The following is a 16,658-nucleotide window of genomic DNA, read 5'->3' on the forward strand; positions in this document are numbered from 1 at the left end:
AATAACATGTAAAAACAGCAGGTTTATAGACGCAGGTACGGCTCTCCAAACGTCTTTCTACACTCTTTGACAGTCATGTTGGGAGGTCGATCACACCCATGAACCCGTCTGATCTGACCCGCTGTCAGCCGCTCGTACGCTGACTCATACTCTCGATCAAATGCATCTGTAGGTAGAGAAAGAAACACAGCGCTGTTTCTTTGAGAGAGAAGTGACGTTTGATCAGAATTCATCTACAATCCAAACTCACCGATGTCAATGTTATCTTCACCCAGAGTAACGCGACAGAGAAACAGAAGCTCCCTGTATAAACTCCTGTCAGGAGAAGAAGGTCATGTGTGGGTTTGAAATGTGATTATTGGTGGGTGTTTGTGTGTGTTTGTGTACCTCTCTCGCTGAGGTCGGTCTGCAGGTGTTAACATCAGACACACAGGAGAGTAAAGATCATTTCTCTCAATGCTGTGAATGATGTTGTGCAGGAGATCTTCATCAAACACACGCTCCGCTTCAGCCTGACTCACGGGATACCTGAGACCTGCCGCTTAACACAAACACGCTTGACATTCAAAGCAATGAAAAGGACGGAGAGTTTTTAAAAACAGTGCAGGAGAACAGTTGAAGTATTTGAAGTGAGTTAAAAGTGTGTGTGTAGAGTACTCACAGTGTGTGTTCCACAGAACATAGAGAGGCTGAACTTCATCTCTGTGCACTTTAATATTGTCCCAGAGCAGCTGAACATCAACATATCTGCTGTCCTCAGACATCCAATCACGAGGAATCTGGCAGACATCAGAAACATGGTGTTTGGATGAATGGATGAGTGCATAGATGAATGGGTAAATTTGTAGGTGGATGGACGTATGAGCGGAAAGATGGATGGGTGAGTGTGTTGCAGGATTGATGAGAGAAAAGATGGGTGGATCAGTGGACGGATGGACAGATGGATGGATGGTTGAGTTTGTGGAAGGATGGATGGATGAGTGAATAGATTGATGGATCAGTGAATGGATGGAGTGGTATTTGGATGGAATGACGGATGGATGGATCAGTTAATGGATGGATAGAGTTGTATTTGGATGAATGGATGGAATGATGGATGGATAGGTGATTGTGTTGAAGGATGGATGGATGGTGTGGTGTTTGGATTTATGGATAGATGGATGGGTGAGTTTCTGGAAGGATGGATGGATGAGTGAATAGATTGATGGATCAGTGAATGGATGGATGGATGGATGGATGGATGGAGTGGTATTTGGATGGAATGACGGATGGATGGATCACTTAATGGATGGATAAAGTTGTATTTGGATGGAATGACGGATGGATGGATCAGTTAATGGATGGATAGAGTTGTATTTGGATGAATGGATGGAATGATGGATGGATGGATGGTGTGGTGTTTGGATTTATGGATAGATGGATGGGTGAGTTTCTGGAAGGATGGATGGATGAGTGAATAGATTGATGGATCAGTGAATGGATGGATGGATGGATGGATGGATGGATGGAGTGGTATTTGGATGGAATGACGGATGGATGGATCACTTAATGGATGGATAGAGTTGTATTTGGATGAATGGATGGAATGATGGATGGATAGGTGATTGTGTTGAAGGATGGATGGATGGTGTGGTGTTTGGATTTATGGATAGATGGATGGGTGAGTTTCTGGAAGGATGGATGGATGGATGGATGGAGTGGTATTTGGATGGAATGACGGATGGATGGATCAGTTAATGGATGGATAGAGTTGTATTTGGATGAATGGATGGAATGATGGATGGATGGATGGTGTGGTGTTTGGATTTATGGATAGATGGATGGGTGAGTTTCTGGAAGGATGGATGGATGAGTGCATAGATTAATGGGTGAGTTTGTGGACGGGTGGAGCAGTGGATGGATGGATAGGTGTAAAGGGGATGGTTTTTGGAGGGATGGAAGGATGGATTGATGGATAGTGAGTGAGTGAGTGAGTGAGTGAGTGAGTGAGTGAGTGAGTGAGTGAGTGTGTGAGTGAGTGAGTGAGTGAGTGAGTGAGTGAGTGAGTGAGTTTTTGGAGGGATGGATGGATGGATGGATAGATAGGTGAGTTTGTGAAAGGATGAACGGATGTAATGGTGTTTAGATAAATGGATGGTTAGAGTGTTGGGTTTGTGATCAGAAGGTTGCTGGTTCTAATCTCAGTGCCAGCAGGTCATGACTGAAGGGCCCTTGAGCAAGACACCTTACCCCTGATTGCTCTGCAGTAATGTGCAACTGTATAAAACTACTTGTAAGTCGCTTTGGATAAAAGCGTCTGCCAAATGAATAAATGGTACCTGTGATCCTCTGTTGCAGTGTTCTGAGGTCAGTATGAGTCCCGTCAGGTTGCTCGGTAACTGAAGTCGTGTGAAGTAGCACACAAGGTTCCAGAAGATGATGGGATGTTTATCCACCACAGAAGAACGACAGATGATGTCACTGCCCTCGTTCTCTATTAAACTCTCCAGTTCTTTCCACAGCACAAGTGGACTGAGATACTGTACCGTTACCGGCTCTGGATGATGCAGGCGCCAGGATAAACTCAACTGATCCTGAAAATACATTTACACATGTCCTTCTGAAACCTCGTATCTCCATATTTTTATTATTTTCCATAAATCATTATTATTAGTCTCCCTTTATGTTCGTCACTGGGTTTTGGAAATATCTAACCAATAAAAAGTGCCTGTCAACTTTTTTCCACTCATTACACACCATCTACAACATTTATGTTCATTGCTAAAACCATGCAGGTATAAGTATAAAATATGAAATCCTTATTTGAGTTTTTTTTTCCTCACTATCAATTTAAAGTCAAATATAATCTTCATAATCCTATCATGCAGTGAATATGTGACAGCATCAACTAACATATACTGTACATATTTTGTTACCGTAGCAACGGGTCTGATGGATTCCTCCAAAGGTCTGAAGGTTCTGCTGTTGTGTGTCTCTGGATTCTTCTGTCTGAGGTTTGAGAAATAATGAAAATATGAGCGCTCAGTGTTTCTATTTTCAGAATTTATAGTTTCAATCTCATTAGTGACTCAGATATTTCTTCTAAGCAAACGAGTCAGAAACGTCTATGTCATTAGACTTTTAGAAGAGACGTCAACAATGTGTTAAACTGAGCTCAGATTTGTCTTTGATCAAAAGTCAATATGATTGAAGATCTCAATATGAACTCAAACATTTCTCATCAAATTGACTCAAATCCAGATTATTTTACTTCTACAATCTACATTCAATTGACACCTTCACGTGTTTCCACTATTACACTCTTTCAAGAGAAACATCTGAGACTGAGCAGTTAAGACTTCAACTGAGAATCTCCTGAGCTATGAAAGAGCAACATTCAACATTGATGTCATATAACTGCATTCAATGCAATGATTGATTTATGATACATGTTAACATTCACATGTTCATTGTTTTTGAGCACCTGTTGCTGTCATGAGGAGCTGATGTTGATGGGAAGGGTTCCAGCATCTTCTCCGATGGACTGCTTTTCAGAAACAACCTGTCAGAGGAGTTCAGACCACGTGAGAAGAACAAGTGTGGCAGTAAATGTAATGTGATGTACTGTGAAGAGATTTGATCTGAGAACCTCCTGGGCTGTCTGAGGTCTCTGATCTCTATGTTCAGAAAGGGAAGGAAAGTGTTTGCACAGAATGGACATGAGGTGTTGAGATTGGAGTCGTCTGCTGTCCAGCCGGCCATGATCTCTTCATCATACACCAGACAGTCACACGTCTGACAGCGCGAGCAGCTCGACACCAGCACCTGACGGCACACGTACGGTCATCTCTTGTATACCTCTCATTACATATTCATATGGTACAGTAGTGTGTTATTTCTAACATTTGCACCTTTAACATGGATTTGGATCGAGTTCATTAAGAATGACTCCTGCTCACCTCCATCGCACGGTTCTGCATGTCGTCTCTGTGATCAGAATGATCTGTACGGGTCCAGTCCCGCCGTGTAAAAATACAAGCTGCTGAGGTAAACATCAGTCAAATATACATTCTGTACAGTGTACAGATGAAGAAATGAGAAGATTTGTGTTGTGTCAGTTTACACAAGTGTTCTGGTGATGCTGATCGGCCATCAGATGTCACACAGTGTTCTTCATCTTCAGCATCATTCTCTTTCTCAGATGAAAACACGTCCTGTTTGTCTGAATCGCTGTCCTACACGCAATACAACAAACACAATATTATATATTATAAGCATATTATACACTGCAAATAATGGGATTATCAAAGGATTTTTGTCTTTGTCTAAACAAAAGTACAAATGTCTAAAATTAAGACAGGAAAAGTGACCTTAGGTATTTAGTCTTACGAAGATACAAATTAGGTAAGTTTATGTTTAAAATAAACACTTGAATTTAGTTAGACTTTTTTAAGCACCTTATTAAAGTGTATTTTTCTTACTCCATTTGCAGATTTTAGCTTGTTTTAGACATAAAACTTTCCTAGTTTTTATATTCAATGGCCGAGCCAGAGGGGGGTCCAAGGTGGCACTGAACACCCCTGACATCCAATTGGACACCCTGGGGGTCACACTAACATTTTATTCGCTACTTATGTGGTTTTTCATCTGATTTCACGTCTCGTTGAACAACTTTTATTTTGACGTTTGGTGGCAATGCTGCACGTGACGAAAGTGACGAATCTTTACTTTGTTTAGAACGGAACAAAGTTATTGTGAGATGGATTAGACGACGCACAATTTGAGATTTTCTTTTAAAGACTAATGAAAGATAGAAAAGATGCAAATGGTTCGCTGCAATTTGCTAAACAAATGGAACATACGTACACGCTTGCTTGCCAGACATTTCAAGTCAGACTCAGCAAGGTTCAATAAAATAACACTTTGGGCAGTATGGTTCCATCGAGCACCTTGAACATCAACAGAAACAGTATAAAAAGATAAGAGAGAACTGAATTGTGTTATTAGATGCAAATACTTGATTCAACACACAGATCCAACACTCCTGTACCGTCACTTACTTTAGCAAACTGTGAATACCATCGACTGGCTCTCTCGGCCACCTCTCGTCCTGCAGACATGACGCTGCTCTTGAGAACATCCAGTGATGGAGGGAGGAGAGAATCAATCCCCACAGATGAGCTTGGAGACGCAGACACCAGACGCGGGCTGTGATTGGACATGACACCGAGGTCCACGCTCGGCGCTCGGCTGCTCCGCGGACTGCAGGAGAATTTCATGTACATCTCGATCTCTTCTGCCAGATGACGGCTGACAGACGGACTGCAGACGGTGTCATGAACCGAAGAATCTGCGTCCTCCTCAAACTCTGAGGCCAGCAGAGAAAGAGGATCACAGCCCGTCTTCACATCCATCCGTCTGGAAGCACGTCGAGTTTCAGAGCGACCGCTGTTAGTCCACATCATCTCTACATCTGTTGTGTTGTCTAAATCCAGATCCTCGAAGGCAAAGATGGGAGTCGAGTCCGGATCTCTGGAGTCCTGGTGGTGTGTCTTTGCTCTCGTGTTTTTCATCTCATTGTTGTGTGAGCTGTCACGGCACACGTGTTGAACACCGGACCTGTGATGACATCTACACGCACGGCTGTTGACCACACCGATGTCTCCTAAAGACGAGGAGAACAGCAGTCCCGCGTCATGATCTGCAGTCATTGAGAAACAATACAAAGAAAGAAAATATATGTAAATGTTTGAAATCTAAGCATCAAAAACACCAACAAATTTCAATGAATCATTGTTTGGCTCTTGAACATTTGTGTTTTACTCGTGTAGAATCAGTGTCATGTGCGAGATGTGTGTCGTGTGTACCAACCTGTACAAGAGTTGTGAGTTAAAGTAAGGTGCTGCTGTTTCTTCAGGCCGCTCTTCAAGTGAACGATGGCCGTAATCACATTTCTCAGTTTAGACCAGAGGAAATATCCTCCTCTAGTGCCGGACGGCCAGACGTTCTCCAACACAGCCTGAAAAATACACACACCAACACACCTGTCAGCATACATTACACTGTTTAATAACCTCACTTCATGAAGAATTTAAAGGTCCTGTGTGTCGTATTTAGCAGCATCTAGTGGTGACATTGCAAATTGCAACCGACGGCTCACTCCAACCCACCAAGCCACTACGGTGGCTGACACAGGACTAAGATATCACATTTTCGCTTCTTTGCTGAAGGAGATAATGTATTTACGAAAAGCGTTCTGTAGAGCAGTTTGTCCCTTTAGGGCTACTGTAGAAACAACATGGAGACTTCCTTGCCAGGAGATCTGCGGTGTATGTAGATAGAAATAGCTCATTCTCAGCTTCTTTTCTGTCAATAGATCCTCCAAAAAATGACACACTGGATCTTAAGATAACTTTTATGTAAAATAATATTTATATTAAAAAAATTACAATTACAAAATATTTGTAAGTCTAACAGCTACAGTTTGTGTCAGTGTACGTATAATGCACGTATTCTTTGACTCGAAGCGCACACACACGATTTATTTTTTAATAAAAAATAATGTTTGCTTTTTGGGATTTTATTCAAAAAGTTGTTTCCGACATGCGGTGGGATTCATCTGATGTACCTTGTTGTAATATCCATAAGTGATGGCATTAGGATGAAGGCCGGCCTTTCTCATCTCAGACAAAACCCTGACAGCCAACACGGGCTGACCGTACTGACCACACAACTGCATCACAATGCGATAACACACCTACAACACACAACAATACAATACACACACTAACTGATCACTGCATATCACTGCCACAATACACGAAGAAAAATCACATCAATGTGCTGAATAAGGTTTTTAAAGTGTAAATGTCGTCTAGAAATACATTAGATCTGTTTAATACCTAGTCTCATCTGCGTCTCAGAGTCATAACTCTCACAAGATTGAGAAGAGATCATCAACAATGTCTCAAACTGAGCTCAGATTTGTCTCGTCTTCGATCAAAAGTCAATATGAACTCAAACATTTCTCATCACATTTACTCAAATCAAGTTATTTGACCTCTACAATCTACATTCATGTACACCTCCAGACTCTTCGTGTGTCATTTATTTCTGTTTTTATTTCAATTTAAGGAGAAACAGGTCAAAGTGTTTGGAGACTGAAAAGAAACCCGACAGAAGCTGCGTCAGATGTGATGTTCATGGTGTGTTTGTGTTGATATGTGTAGTATGATTTCACCTCATCCGGCGGTTGTAATGTTCTCTCTCTCATCTTTCTCAGCGTGTCGTATGCGACGTGTAGCGCTCGTGTTTTTGAAGGACACACTTTGACGTACGCTGGCAGACAGATGAACCACAGGCCGAACGAACAGCACAGCAGACGTCTGGACCACAGATGAGGCTCGGCAGAATATTTGTGAGCCGTCTTCTGTGCCCACTTCAGTTCCTTTGGAAAAATAATGAAACCTGTAGAGTTAATGTGTTACATAAATATGCGATAAAACCGGTTTAATCGAGATGAATACGCAGATCTCCTGCACCTGTTTGGTCCGTCTGAGTGTTGAATCGGTTTGTGTTGGACAGGTTTGTTGGATTAGTGTCTGTTTAGTGCTGGTTGGACAGTCGACCACACAATCAAACAATTCATTTCTTAACAGTGGAAAGCCGCTATAACTTAAACACAGACAAAACAAATACACTTAACATGAAATATTTATAATACACTCATGCAAAGAAAATATATGGTAATATAGACGGTTTCAAAGTGACCGAACAAATGTTACTGTGCATGTGCACGTTCATGGACTGCCCTTGACTTCCGGTACACATTCACAAACAACACAGTGCCTGTACATTATTACAAGAAACCATAAATTGGCTGAATTTGTCCCTCCTATATTTTGAATTTAGACTGTGATACCAAGCTCAACCGCCAGATGAAAATGAACTATATCGTTTCTTTAAAGTCCCAGTGAAATACAAAATGACAACAAATACTTTTTCATGAAATATTGCAGCATTTTTTTGTAAATTGTTTACCAATGTGGTTCATACGCTTTTTAATATTCGTGTGGCATCATAATCTCAAATTAAAATCCTTCCTGTAGTGACTATCTATTTTAAATGATGTATGTTAGACGGCTTGGGCGGAGCTTGTGTTAACTCCTCCCCTTCAACTGTCAGTATGCTGCCAGTTTCATTTCAAAATGCAACGGCTGTTTTTATACATCCAATCAAATCGCAGAAAAAGACGACAGCCACTATTTTTCTCATTCAACATTCCATTCAAACATTCAAACAATCGCAACTTCCTTTTCACAGGGACTTTAATTGCAACCAAACTACAGGACCCGTTTAACCATTTGTTTATTTAATAAAATTAACATATAACAAAATTCAACAAATCGTTAATAACAATAAAATTATAATATACAATAAAATAACAATATGAATTGATTTTAACATAACTTAAATATTATTAGACACAGACGGAAGTAAACGGCAGTCCAGGCGTGTGTCCGATGAAACCGCATTTATGTTTTTGAAAAAAGATATGCCATAAAATAATACATATATTACAATATATTACAAAATACATGACATTTTCCAGTACATTCTCATTGTTTTTTGTTTGGTAAGGTTGTGTACCTGTAGCTCAGCATGTGTTCATCTCCGTCAGGTGAGGTGGGCAGTTCAGGTGGGCTGATAAACACTGTGTGTTCACTACAGTAAGATTTATCCAATTCAATCAGTCGACTTTCATCCTTCTAAACACAACACATGTATTTATAAACATATGAAATGCAGATGCTGTACAGCATGTATGTGTTACTGTGTTTTTACCACGGTGATGTTAGTTAAGATGCGAATAACAACACATCAGCCTTAGTAATGCTGCACCGGTGCTCCATGCACTTGCTGTGAGTCAAAAGAAGATTGTGACTATTTTTATTTCTTTCAGGTAGATAAATACACAATATGTCAGTAGCAAACAGATGATCTCAAATCCAATTTCTAGCTGAAGCAAACTCAAACACTCCAAACGTTGTGACCAGGACATCCAGAGTTTATTCTTATGAGCTTATACCTTAACTCTGTCACTGTTTTGCTCTGTGCCGTGAAGCTTTTGGAAGTGAAAACACACACAGGATGAGATTAAAGAAATAGAAACATATAAAACACAAGATCTGAATGTGACAAACCTTTTCAACGCATTCATCAAAGAAAGCCAGACTGGCATCTCTGTCACTGACAAATGAACGCTCCTCAATAAACCGCATAAACATCTGAGTTCTAGTCAACAATGAATAAAAGGTTTGTTTTGAAGAGTCCCGATGTCTCACGAACCCTGTGTGAGAATAAAACACAAATAAGCTAAGCACTTTAGCATATCCAAGAATATACTTTAGTATACATCATGTAGTATTAGTGTACAGAAAGTGCATTGTAAGTGTACTATATTAATACTACTAAACAAAAACAAAACTGACTAACGTTTGGTTCATAAAATGATACTAAAAAGTGTACTTTACATGTAAGTAATTTTTAAACTTTGAGTTTGAATTAAATATACAGTTTTTGTAGGTAAATATGTAAGTAAATATGAATTACACGAATATAGCTGTGTATATAAAAATATAATTAGTTAATTAAATACTTATTTCATTAAATAAACTTTAATAATATATATACATTTTAGAGAAATCAACTGTTGAATGTTTAATCATTTTTTCATATGTCTCACTGAAATATCAGTTAAATGATTTTAAAAGATTTTATTAGGTTAATATAACTGTTTATTTTTGTGATATTACTAAGCCATATGAATTATTTTATTTATTAGTGAGTGAAGTGCATATAATAGACTGAATGTATATATTTTGATGTATAGTTCAACATAAGTTCAGACGGTTTCATCTTAAAGTCCCAGTGAAATAAAAAAATGCCTATATTTTCAGTATTGCAGCGTTTATTGTAAATAGTTTATAAATGTCATTTTCTCTTTAAAATTTGTGTGCTCTCATAATTTTTTGTTAAAATCTGAAAATGCATTCTTCCTGTAATCTTTTTATTTTTATTAATGGAGAACAATTTAAACAGAAGGGTTTTTTTTAACTTCTTTCCTGTAATGACTATCCATCTTAGATGACGTATGTTTGACGTCTTGGGCGGAGCATGTGTTAACTCCTCCCCTTCAACTGTCAGTATGCTCTCGGTTTCTTTTCAAAATACAACGGCTGTTTTTATCCATCCAATCAAATCGCAGAGAAAGACGAAAGCGAGGTGCTCTATTTTTCTCATTAGAAATTACATTTCTCTCGGAAATGCGTCAAAATACGGATGTAAAAACGATCACAACTTCCAGTTCAAAGGGACTTTAACCAGAGATAATCTTATCATAGAAATGGGTGGGTCTGTACGATTCCAATTGGAGAACCCGTAACATCAAACAAAACCCATTGACATCCATTCAAAAAACTAGCTTCCGGTCTCCTTTCCTGCGTTCCGTTGAAGCCAGGGCATTAGCATTAGCATTAGCAAACAAACCCAACTGAACTTCCGGTACACATTCGATTATTTCTGATAAAAATCAAAAGAAACCAAGAAGAAGCATTGCTTGGCTAAACTTGCCTCTCCGGTATTTTCAATTTAGACTGCGATACCAAGCTCAACCGCTAAATGTCAATGTCCCTTTAGGTTTGTTAAAATAGGACCAAACTGCTGGACCCATTTTACAAATTGTTTATTTAATAAAATGAACACACAACAAAATTATGATAGAGTTAAATAATAATACAAATGAATATTAACATAAATTAAATTAAATATAAATAGTTATATTATTAGACACTAGCTAAACACAAACCGGAAGTTAACTGGGGTCAGGCGCCTGCGTGCATCTAATGAAAAGGTGTATAGCACCAAAACTTCTCACCCTGTATATCAAACAGTGATGTGGCGTCTGTGGATGTATCTGAAGGAACATTGATGATGGGTCTCAGAAAGCTCCTGTAACCCTTTAAAATATCAGCCATGAAGCACAGAAACACCTCTTGAACGTTCAGCTCCACCGTCTGTAAAGTCCGTCCACTGCTGAGCTCCAGATCACACATGAATAAATCTAGCAATCCATCATCTCTGTGTCCTGCATCAAACACAAACCCACTCAACCACATGTCTCACCTGAACGCACATTTACCTTTCAGACAATATGCAGTATGTATAGAAAGACTACCATCAGATATCTCCACATAGAGATCTTTGAGGGCATTCAGAAGCTTTTTTCTGGCTTTCTTCGGCAGGATCTTCAGTGTCAGAGCTTGTGTTTCTTCAGTGCTAAACACACACATACACAAAAGCACACACACACACACACACACACACATGAAATACACTTACATTTGGTAGACGCTTTTATCCAAAGCATTATCCTATACATTTATACATAGGTATCTGCAATCCTCTGGGATCCAACACACAACCTTGCGTTGTTAACCCAATGCTCTTACCACTGAGATACAGGAAAGCTAATAAAATGCAATAAAATCCATTATAGGCTGTTAAATAGGCTGAATCCAATTCAACTAAAAATTCATTGACAAAAGATCACATTGTGTTTGAAATTGAAGTCAATGAACATATACTCCTCCTTTAAAACAAGGGGAAAAGTACCTAAAATAAGTATTTACAGTATGACCGAAATGAACTTTTTTTGCTGACCACAAAGTGTTTTGACCACTGCAAGTATGATGTGATGCAATAATGTGTTTTTGCTGTTTAACTCCATTTAAGCTTTTCTCTTTTAAAGTAACAGCCGTTCATCACAAGTCAAGACTTAAAAGAAGACAAATTGCATTTAACTTCAAGATTAAAGGCATCAGTTTATAATGGCTGTGATGAAAACTCACTGAAAGATGTTGTTCGTGTCCAGATCCACACATATAACGTCCAGCGGTGGCTCATAGATGTCAAAGTATCGCGAATCCACACCGACAATGAACGGACAGGGAGCGGCCAGAACACCCGACAGAGAAAGAGGACACAGCGGGATATAAGGACACTGCCACTGCAACGGGAAGAGCATCTGAAAGAAAACGTCACATTCACATCTACATTCACACTGAAGTGTATCATCAGTGATCTTAAGAGTAAATGAACTGACAGACAGCAGAGCTTCAGCGACGCTGGTGAGGACGGCGGCTTGCGTCGAGTGCATCACAATCTTCTGCTCCGTCAGAGCCAACAGCAACACAGAGATGGTGTTCTCAGGACCCAAGCGCTTCAGAAGAGTAAAGAAACGACCACCACTGGAACACACGCACGCATGCAGGTTTGATTTGTTATCTTTGTGAGGACACACACACACACACACTGTTACACCAGCGGTACCTCAGAGGTAAAGGGCAGAGGACCGGCCGACTGAACAACACGCTGTCATGAGGAGATAACTGTGAAATACAAACACGTTTTATTCTCATGACAAGGCCGAATCTCCTGAATCTGTCTCTGTACACGCGACACGCACCTGCAGGAGAATGCGAGGTCTCTGTGCGCTCGGAAACGGAACTTTGTGCATGAAGTGCGAGATGTGTCTGCAGGACAGAGAGGAGATGATGTCAGCTCACATTCACGTCACATCATTCAGGTTTTTGTATATTTCAGACTGACTTCTCAATGGGCAGAGCATGAGGTCCGGATATAGAGTAACGGTACAGGAAAGTCAGAAACTTCTTGAAAGCGTCAAAGAACGGCCAGTGAGACAGAACGCAGATGCATTTATTAGTGTGAAGGATTCCTGAGGCTACAGGTGAGCCGGCTCCTGGACAGGATTTCACACGTGACTCCGTCATGTTTAGCTGTTTCCTCTGAGGGTCTGTTAGACACTCTTCTGGATATCCTTCAAAAAACTGCAGCGCTGCACCGTACACCTGCAGAAACACACAACACTACGGTCTACAGTCAATATCCCACATTGAACAATACTGTAATATACGTCATTATTAACTATAGTGAACTATAATGGAGTACATTCAAATACCACACTTTCATTTTCATGTATACCATAATATTCTGTGGTATTAAAATATAGTAAATCCTATGGTATACTTTGGAATGTACCATAGTAAAGTGCACTATATTATATAACGGTGATCGCTACAACTTGTTAATGAATAATATACGGTTGTATTATATGTAGTATTAACTATAGTAAATTGATAAGCTGTAGTAAACACCGTAGTATATCACATTTTTACTAAAGTAAACGGTTCTGTATTATGTAGTGTTATTGTGATTACTCCACTTTGTTCATGTATACTATAGTATTCTGTAGCAGACTGATAAACAGTACTGGATGCTGTAGTATACTTTAATATTTACTATAGTAAAGCTATAGCACTATACCAGTTTTGCTGTTGTAAACTGTAGTATGTTATAATTACTACACTTTTGTTTTGTGTTTTCTTTATAGTAAACCGATAAACTGTACGGAATACTTTAAACTACTTTATTTACTATAGTTAAACTATAGTACTGTAGTTTTACTGTAGTATGCTGCAGGACGTCATCATTTCTACACTTTGTTTTGTGTATTCTTTATAGTGAATGGATCAACCGTGCGGAATATTGTAGTACACTTGAGTTTTTACCATAGTAAAACTATAGTATTACTATCGTGTTACTTTAGTATGTCATAATAACTCCGCTTTAGTTTCTGTATTCTTTACAGTGAATTGATAAACTATAATAAATACTATAGTACTAATGGTTAATGTCATGGTTTGTTAAACAGAAGCTGCTCTTTGTTAATAAATGGGATCTTTTCTGGGAGTGACCTAGACTTTTCCTCCTCGATGGCCTGCACCCCAGCAACATCGGTTCAGATCTGGACGCTACGCACCATTTGACTTGTAAGTAAAAAAACGTCATAATTTAATCATAGTCTGTGCTCCTTCCACTCAGCTTCCAAATGCATAGAGACTATGCCTGTCCCCGAATGATAAAACAAAATGAACAAAATAATAAGTCAGAGAAAAAACCTGAAAAAAACTATTTCATAAAGTTCGGCCTACTTAATATTAGATCACAAAATGTAAAGGCATTGTAAAAATGAAATGATCACGGACAACAGTTTTGATTTACTCTGTCTTACTGAGACCTGGCTCAAACCAAATGATTATTTCGGTCTAAATGAGTTTACCACACCCAGCTACTGTTATATGCATGAGCCACGTCCGGTTGGTCGAGTCGGTGGTGTCGCTACAATCTTTAGAGACTTTCTTACTGTAACTGAGAGAACAGACCACACATTTAAATCATTTGAAGTGCTTGCGCTGGACATAATTGTTCCAAACAAAAGTAAAAAACCATCGCTTTCTCTTACATTGGCTACTGTGTATAGATACTGATTTTCTGAAAGAGTTTGCAGACTTGTTATCGGCTCTATTGGTTAAACGTTGATAAAGCACTGAATGTTGGAGATTTTAATATCCACGTGACGATGCACTAGCTGTGGTGTTTACAGATCTACTACACTCTTCGATTCAACAAATGACATTACCTAAATAACAACTTATAAACTCTTTTCTGTGTTTTTCTGTTTTTCTTATTTTCTTCAGTAAAGCTGCTTTGGAACAATGCACATTGTGAAAAGCGCTATATAAATAAAATGTAATTGAATAGTCTGTCGTGCTTTAGTATGTTATAATTACTACACTTTATTTTCTGTATTCTTTATAGTATTTGATAAACTATACTAAATATTCTAGTGTACTTGAACACAATGGTAAGGTTAAACTGTTTTTACAACAGTTTGTAGCAGTATGCTTCTAAAATGTACTAGATGTGGTTAAAAGCCAGCGCACAAAAAGTGACTGAGATCAGTAAAGTTCACCTTCTCTCCTGATGCTCCGGTCAACACAAATGTAGAGAAGGTTGGCAGAGGGTACTTGACGTGCGGTGCCCAGCGCTCCATTGAAACTCCCATCGGCAGACAGAACATGGGTACAGATTCAGGCAGAGGAAACGACTCGTAGTCTTCTTCAGGGTATCGACTCAGCATCTCTAAACACAATCAAACCTGTATGTTTAACATCCCTTGATCATCATCTGGATACTGATGAATGAAAGAAAGATGTTTAAAATGAGATCAGCAAGAACAGATTTATAAGATAATGATGGTTTTATTTCATGTATTGTATTCTGTGCATTCATATACAGTACTTATTTATTTTAATGTGCAGTTTAGCATGTTTTGTGCATCATGTTGAAAAGTGAACAAACCTGCTTTATAAGCAAAGGAGTTGGTGTTCATCACAGACTTCTTGTAGCAAAGATATACAGCTGAACCCCACTACATAAAAACAAGATAAAGACAACATGAACGACAAACAGAAAATAAATTAACCAGACAGAAATTAATTCATAAATGCAGAAATAAATACAATAAATAAACAATGTAAAGAAATATAATAAATATAAAATATTCCAAATATATGTGACAGAAATAGCACTTATTAATGATAATGTAATCATGCTTTTTTCCTGCATTTATGCACATCATTCATTATTTATGTATGTTTATGTATTTTTCAAGGATTTGTATGTATTAAGTGATTTATTGTCCTCCATATAGTGTTAGAGCCAACAACATAAATGAAACACATGAGATAGGATGTTGGGTTTATGTTCACCATACTGCTGCTGAGATTCTTGTCTATTTTACAGAACGTGTGAGGGTTTTTTTCTCCATTTCCAGGTATGATGATACAGATGTCTGTGATACAGACGGGCGCTGGGCTCTCCGTCGCTCGCTGATATGTGATGTAAATGCGTTGAGATGAAGTGCCGCTCAGGTTTGCCGGGCGTCCGTACGGTGTCTTCTGAATGACATGATGTCCTTGCTTTAATCTCTCTTTCCATTCATAAATAACTCTAAGAACAGACAGTGTCATAGAGTAATAAATAACAACAAACAAACAAAAAACATTTATAAACCAACAGCAACAAACATGATATCATTTTAGCTTCACTTGAAGAGGCTTTTTATCTTATTCACTTCACAACATATTTGATCATTTTCCTGTTTTTATATAATTTCTTTTTCTAATTTCTATGCAGATTTTTTATGTCTCTACTGCTCAAATGTGTTTTCTGTAAAGCTGCTAATGCTAAAACTTACAGAAATGCATTCGAATTGAACATTTGGACAACAAATTGGAGTCATTCATCAGAATTTATTCATTGTCCGTTCTAGAAGAACATGAGATGAAATTGTACTTTTGTGTCTTTGTGTCCATTATTCTTTTAGGCCACATGTATGTAGTTTTTGTCAGATAAATACACTTATTAAACACACATCACATTTACCCCAGGTCTGTGAGAGGGGCTTTGTCTTGTCCTCTACTGTAGCAAATGTAAAATTCTGGTGCCATCAGACTGCCGTTGTTCAGATCAGCGGACAGGCCTGATGGTGTGCTCTCTACACACGTGTAACCTGGAGGAACATCTTCACCTATGGATCGCATCAACACAATCACATCTGTGATGGGCAGTTTGGTCTGAGCAGCTTTATGACACGCGTCATCAAACAAGACCTCCTGACCCAATGGAGCGGACGCTTCGCTCAGACCAGACACCACAAAATAATCGGCGACACGCGGACCCCCGTCCTCCATCAT

At 38.9% G+C, this 16,658-nt stretch overlaps 1 protein-coding gene across 1 annotated transcript; it reads right to left on the reverse strand.

Moving 5' to 3' along the window:
- Positions 1-23: 23 nt before the first annotated feature.
- Positions 24-16,658, reverse strand: LOC306897920 (C-myc promoter-binding protein-like; the record flags this gene model as incomplete). The annotated part of the gene is made up of 28 exons (XM_079463055.1): positions 24-166; positions 251-315; positions 388-541; positions 662-779; positions 2,319-2,573; positions 2,916-2,988; positions 3,464-3,541; positions 3,629-3,804; positions 3,939-4,018; positions 4,103-4,214; positions 5,040-5,680; positions 5,851-5,998; positions 6,608-6,736; positions 7,220-7,426; positions 7,506-7,653; positions 8,629-8,747; positions 9,183-9,328; positions 10,916-11,125; positions 11,216-11,316; positions 11,889-12,064; positions 12,143-12,287; positions 12,370-12,428; positions 12,506-12,572; positions 12,649-12,908; positions 14,873-15,042; positions 15,262-15,331; positions 15,672-15,912; positions 16,348-16,658. The coding sequence occupies 28 exons, from the start codon at positions 16,656-16,658 to the stop codon at positions 24-26; spliced, it is 4,602 nt and encodes a 1,533-aa protein (XP_079319181.1).

Source organism: Barbatula barbatula, assembly GCF_947034865.1.
Source record: "Barbatula barbatula genome assembly, chromosome: 1".
Taxonomy (NCBI): domain Eukaryota; kingdom Metazoa; phylum Chordata; class Actinopteri; order Cypriniformes; family Nemacheilidae; genus Barbatula; species Barbatula barbatula.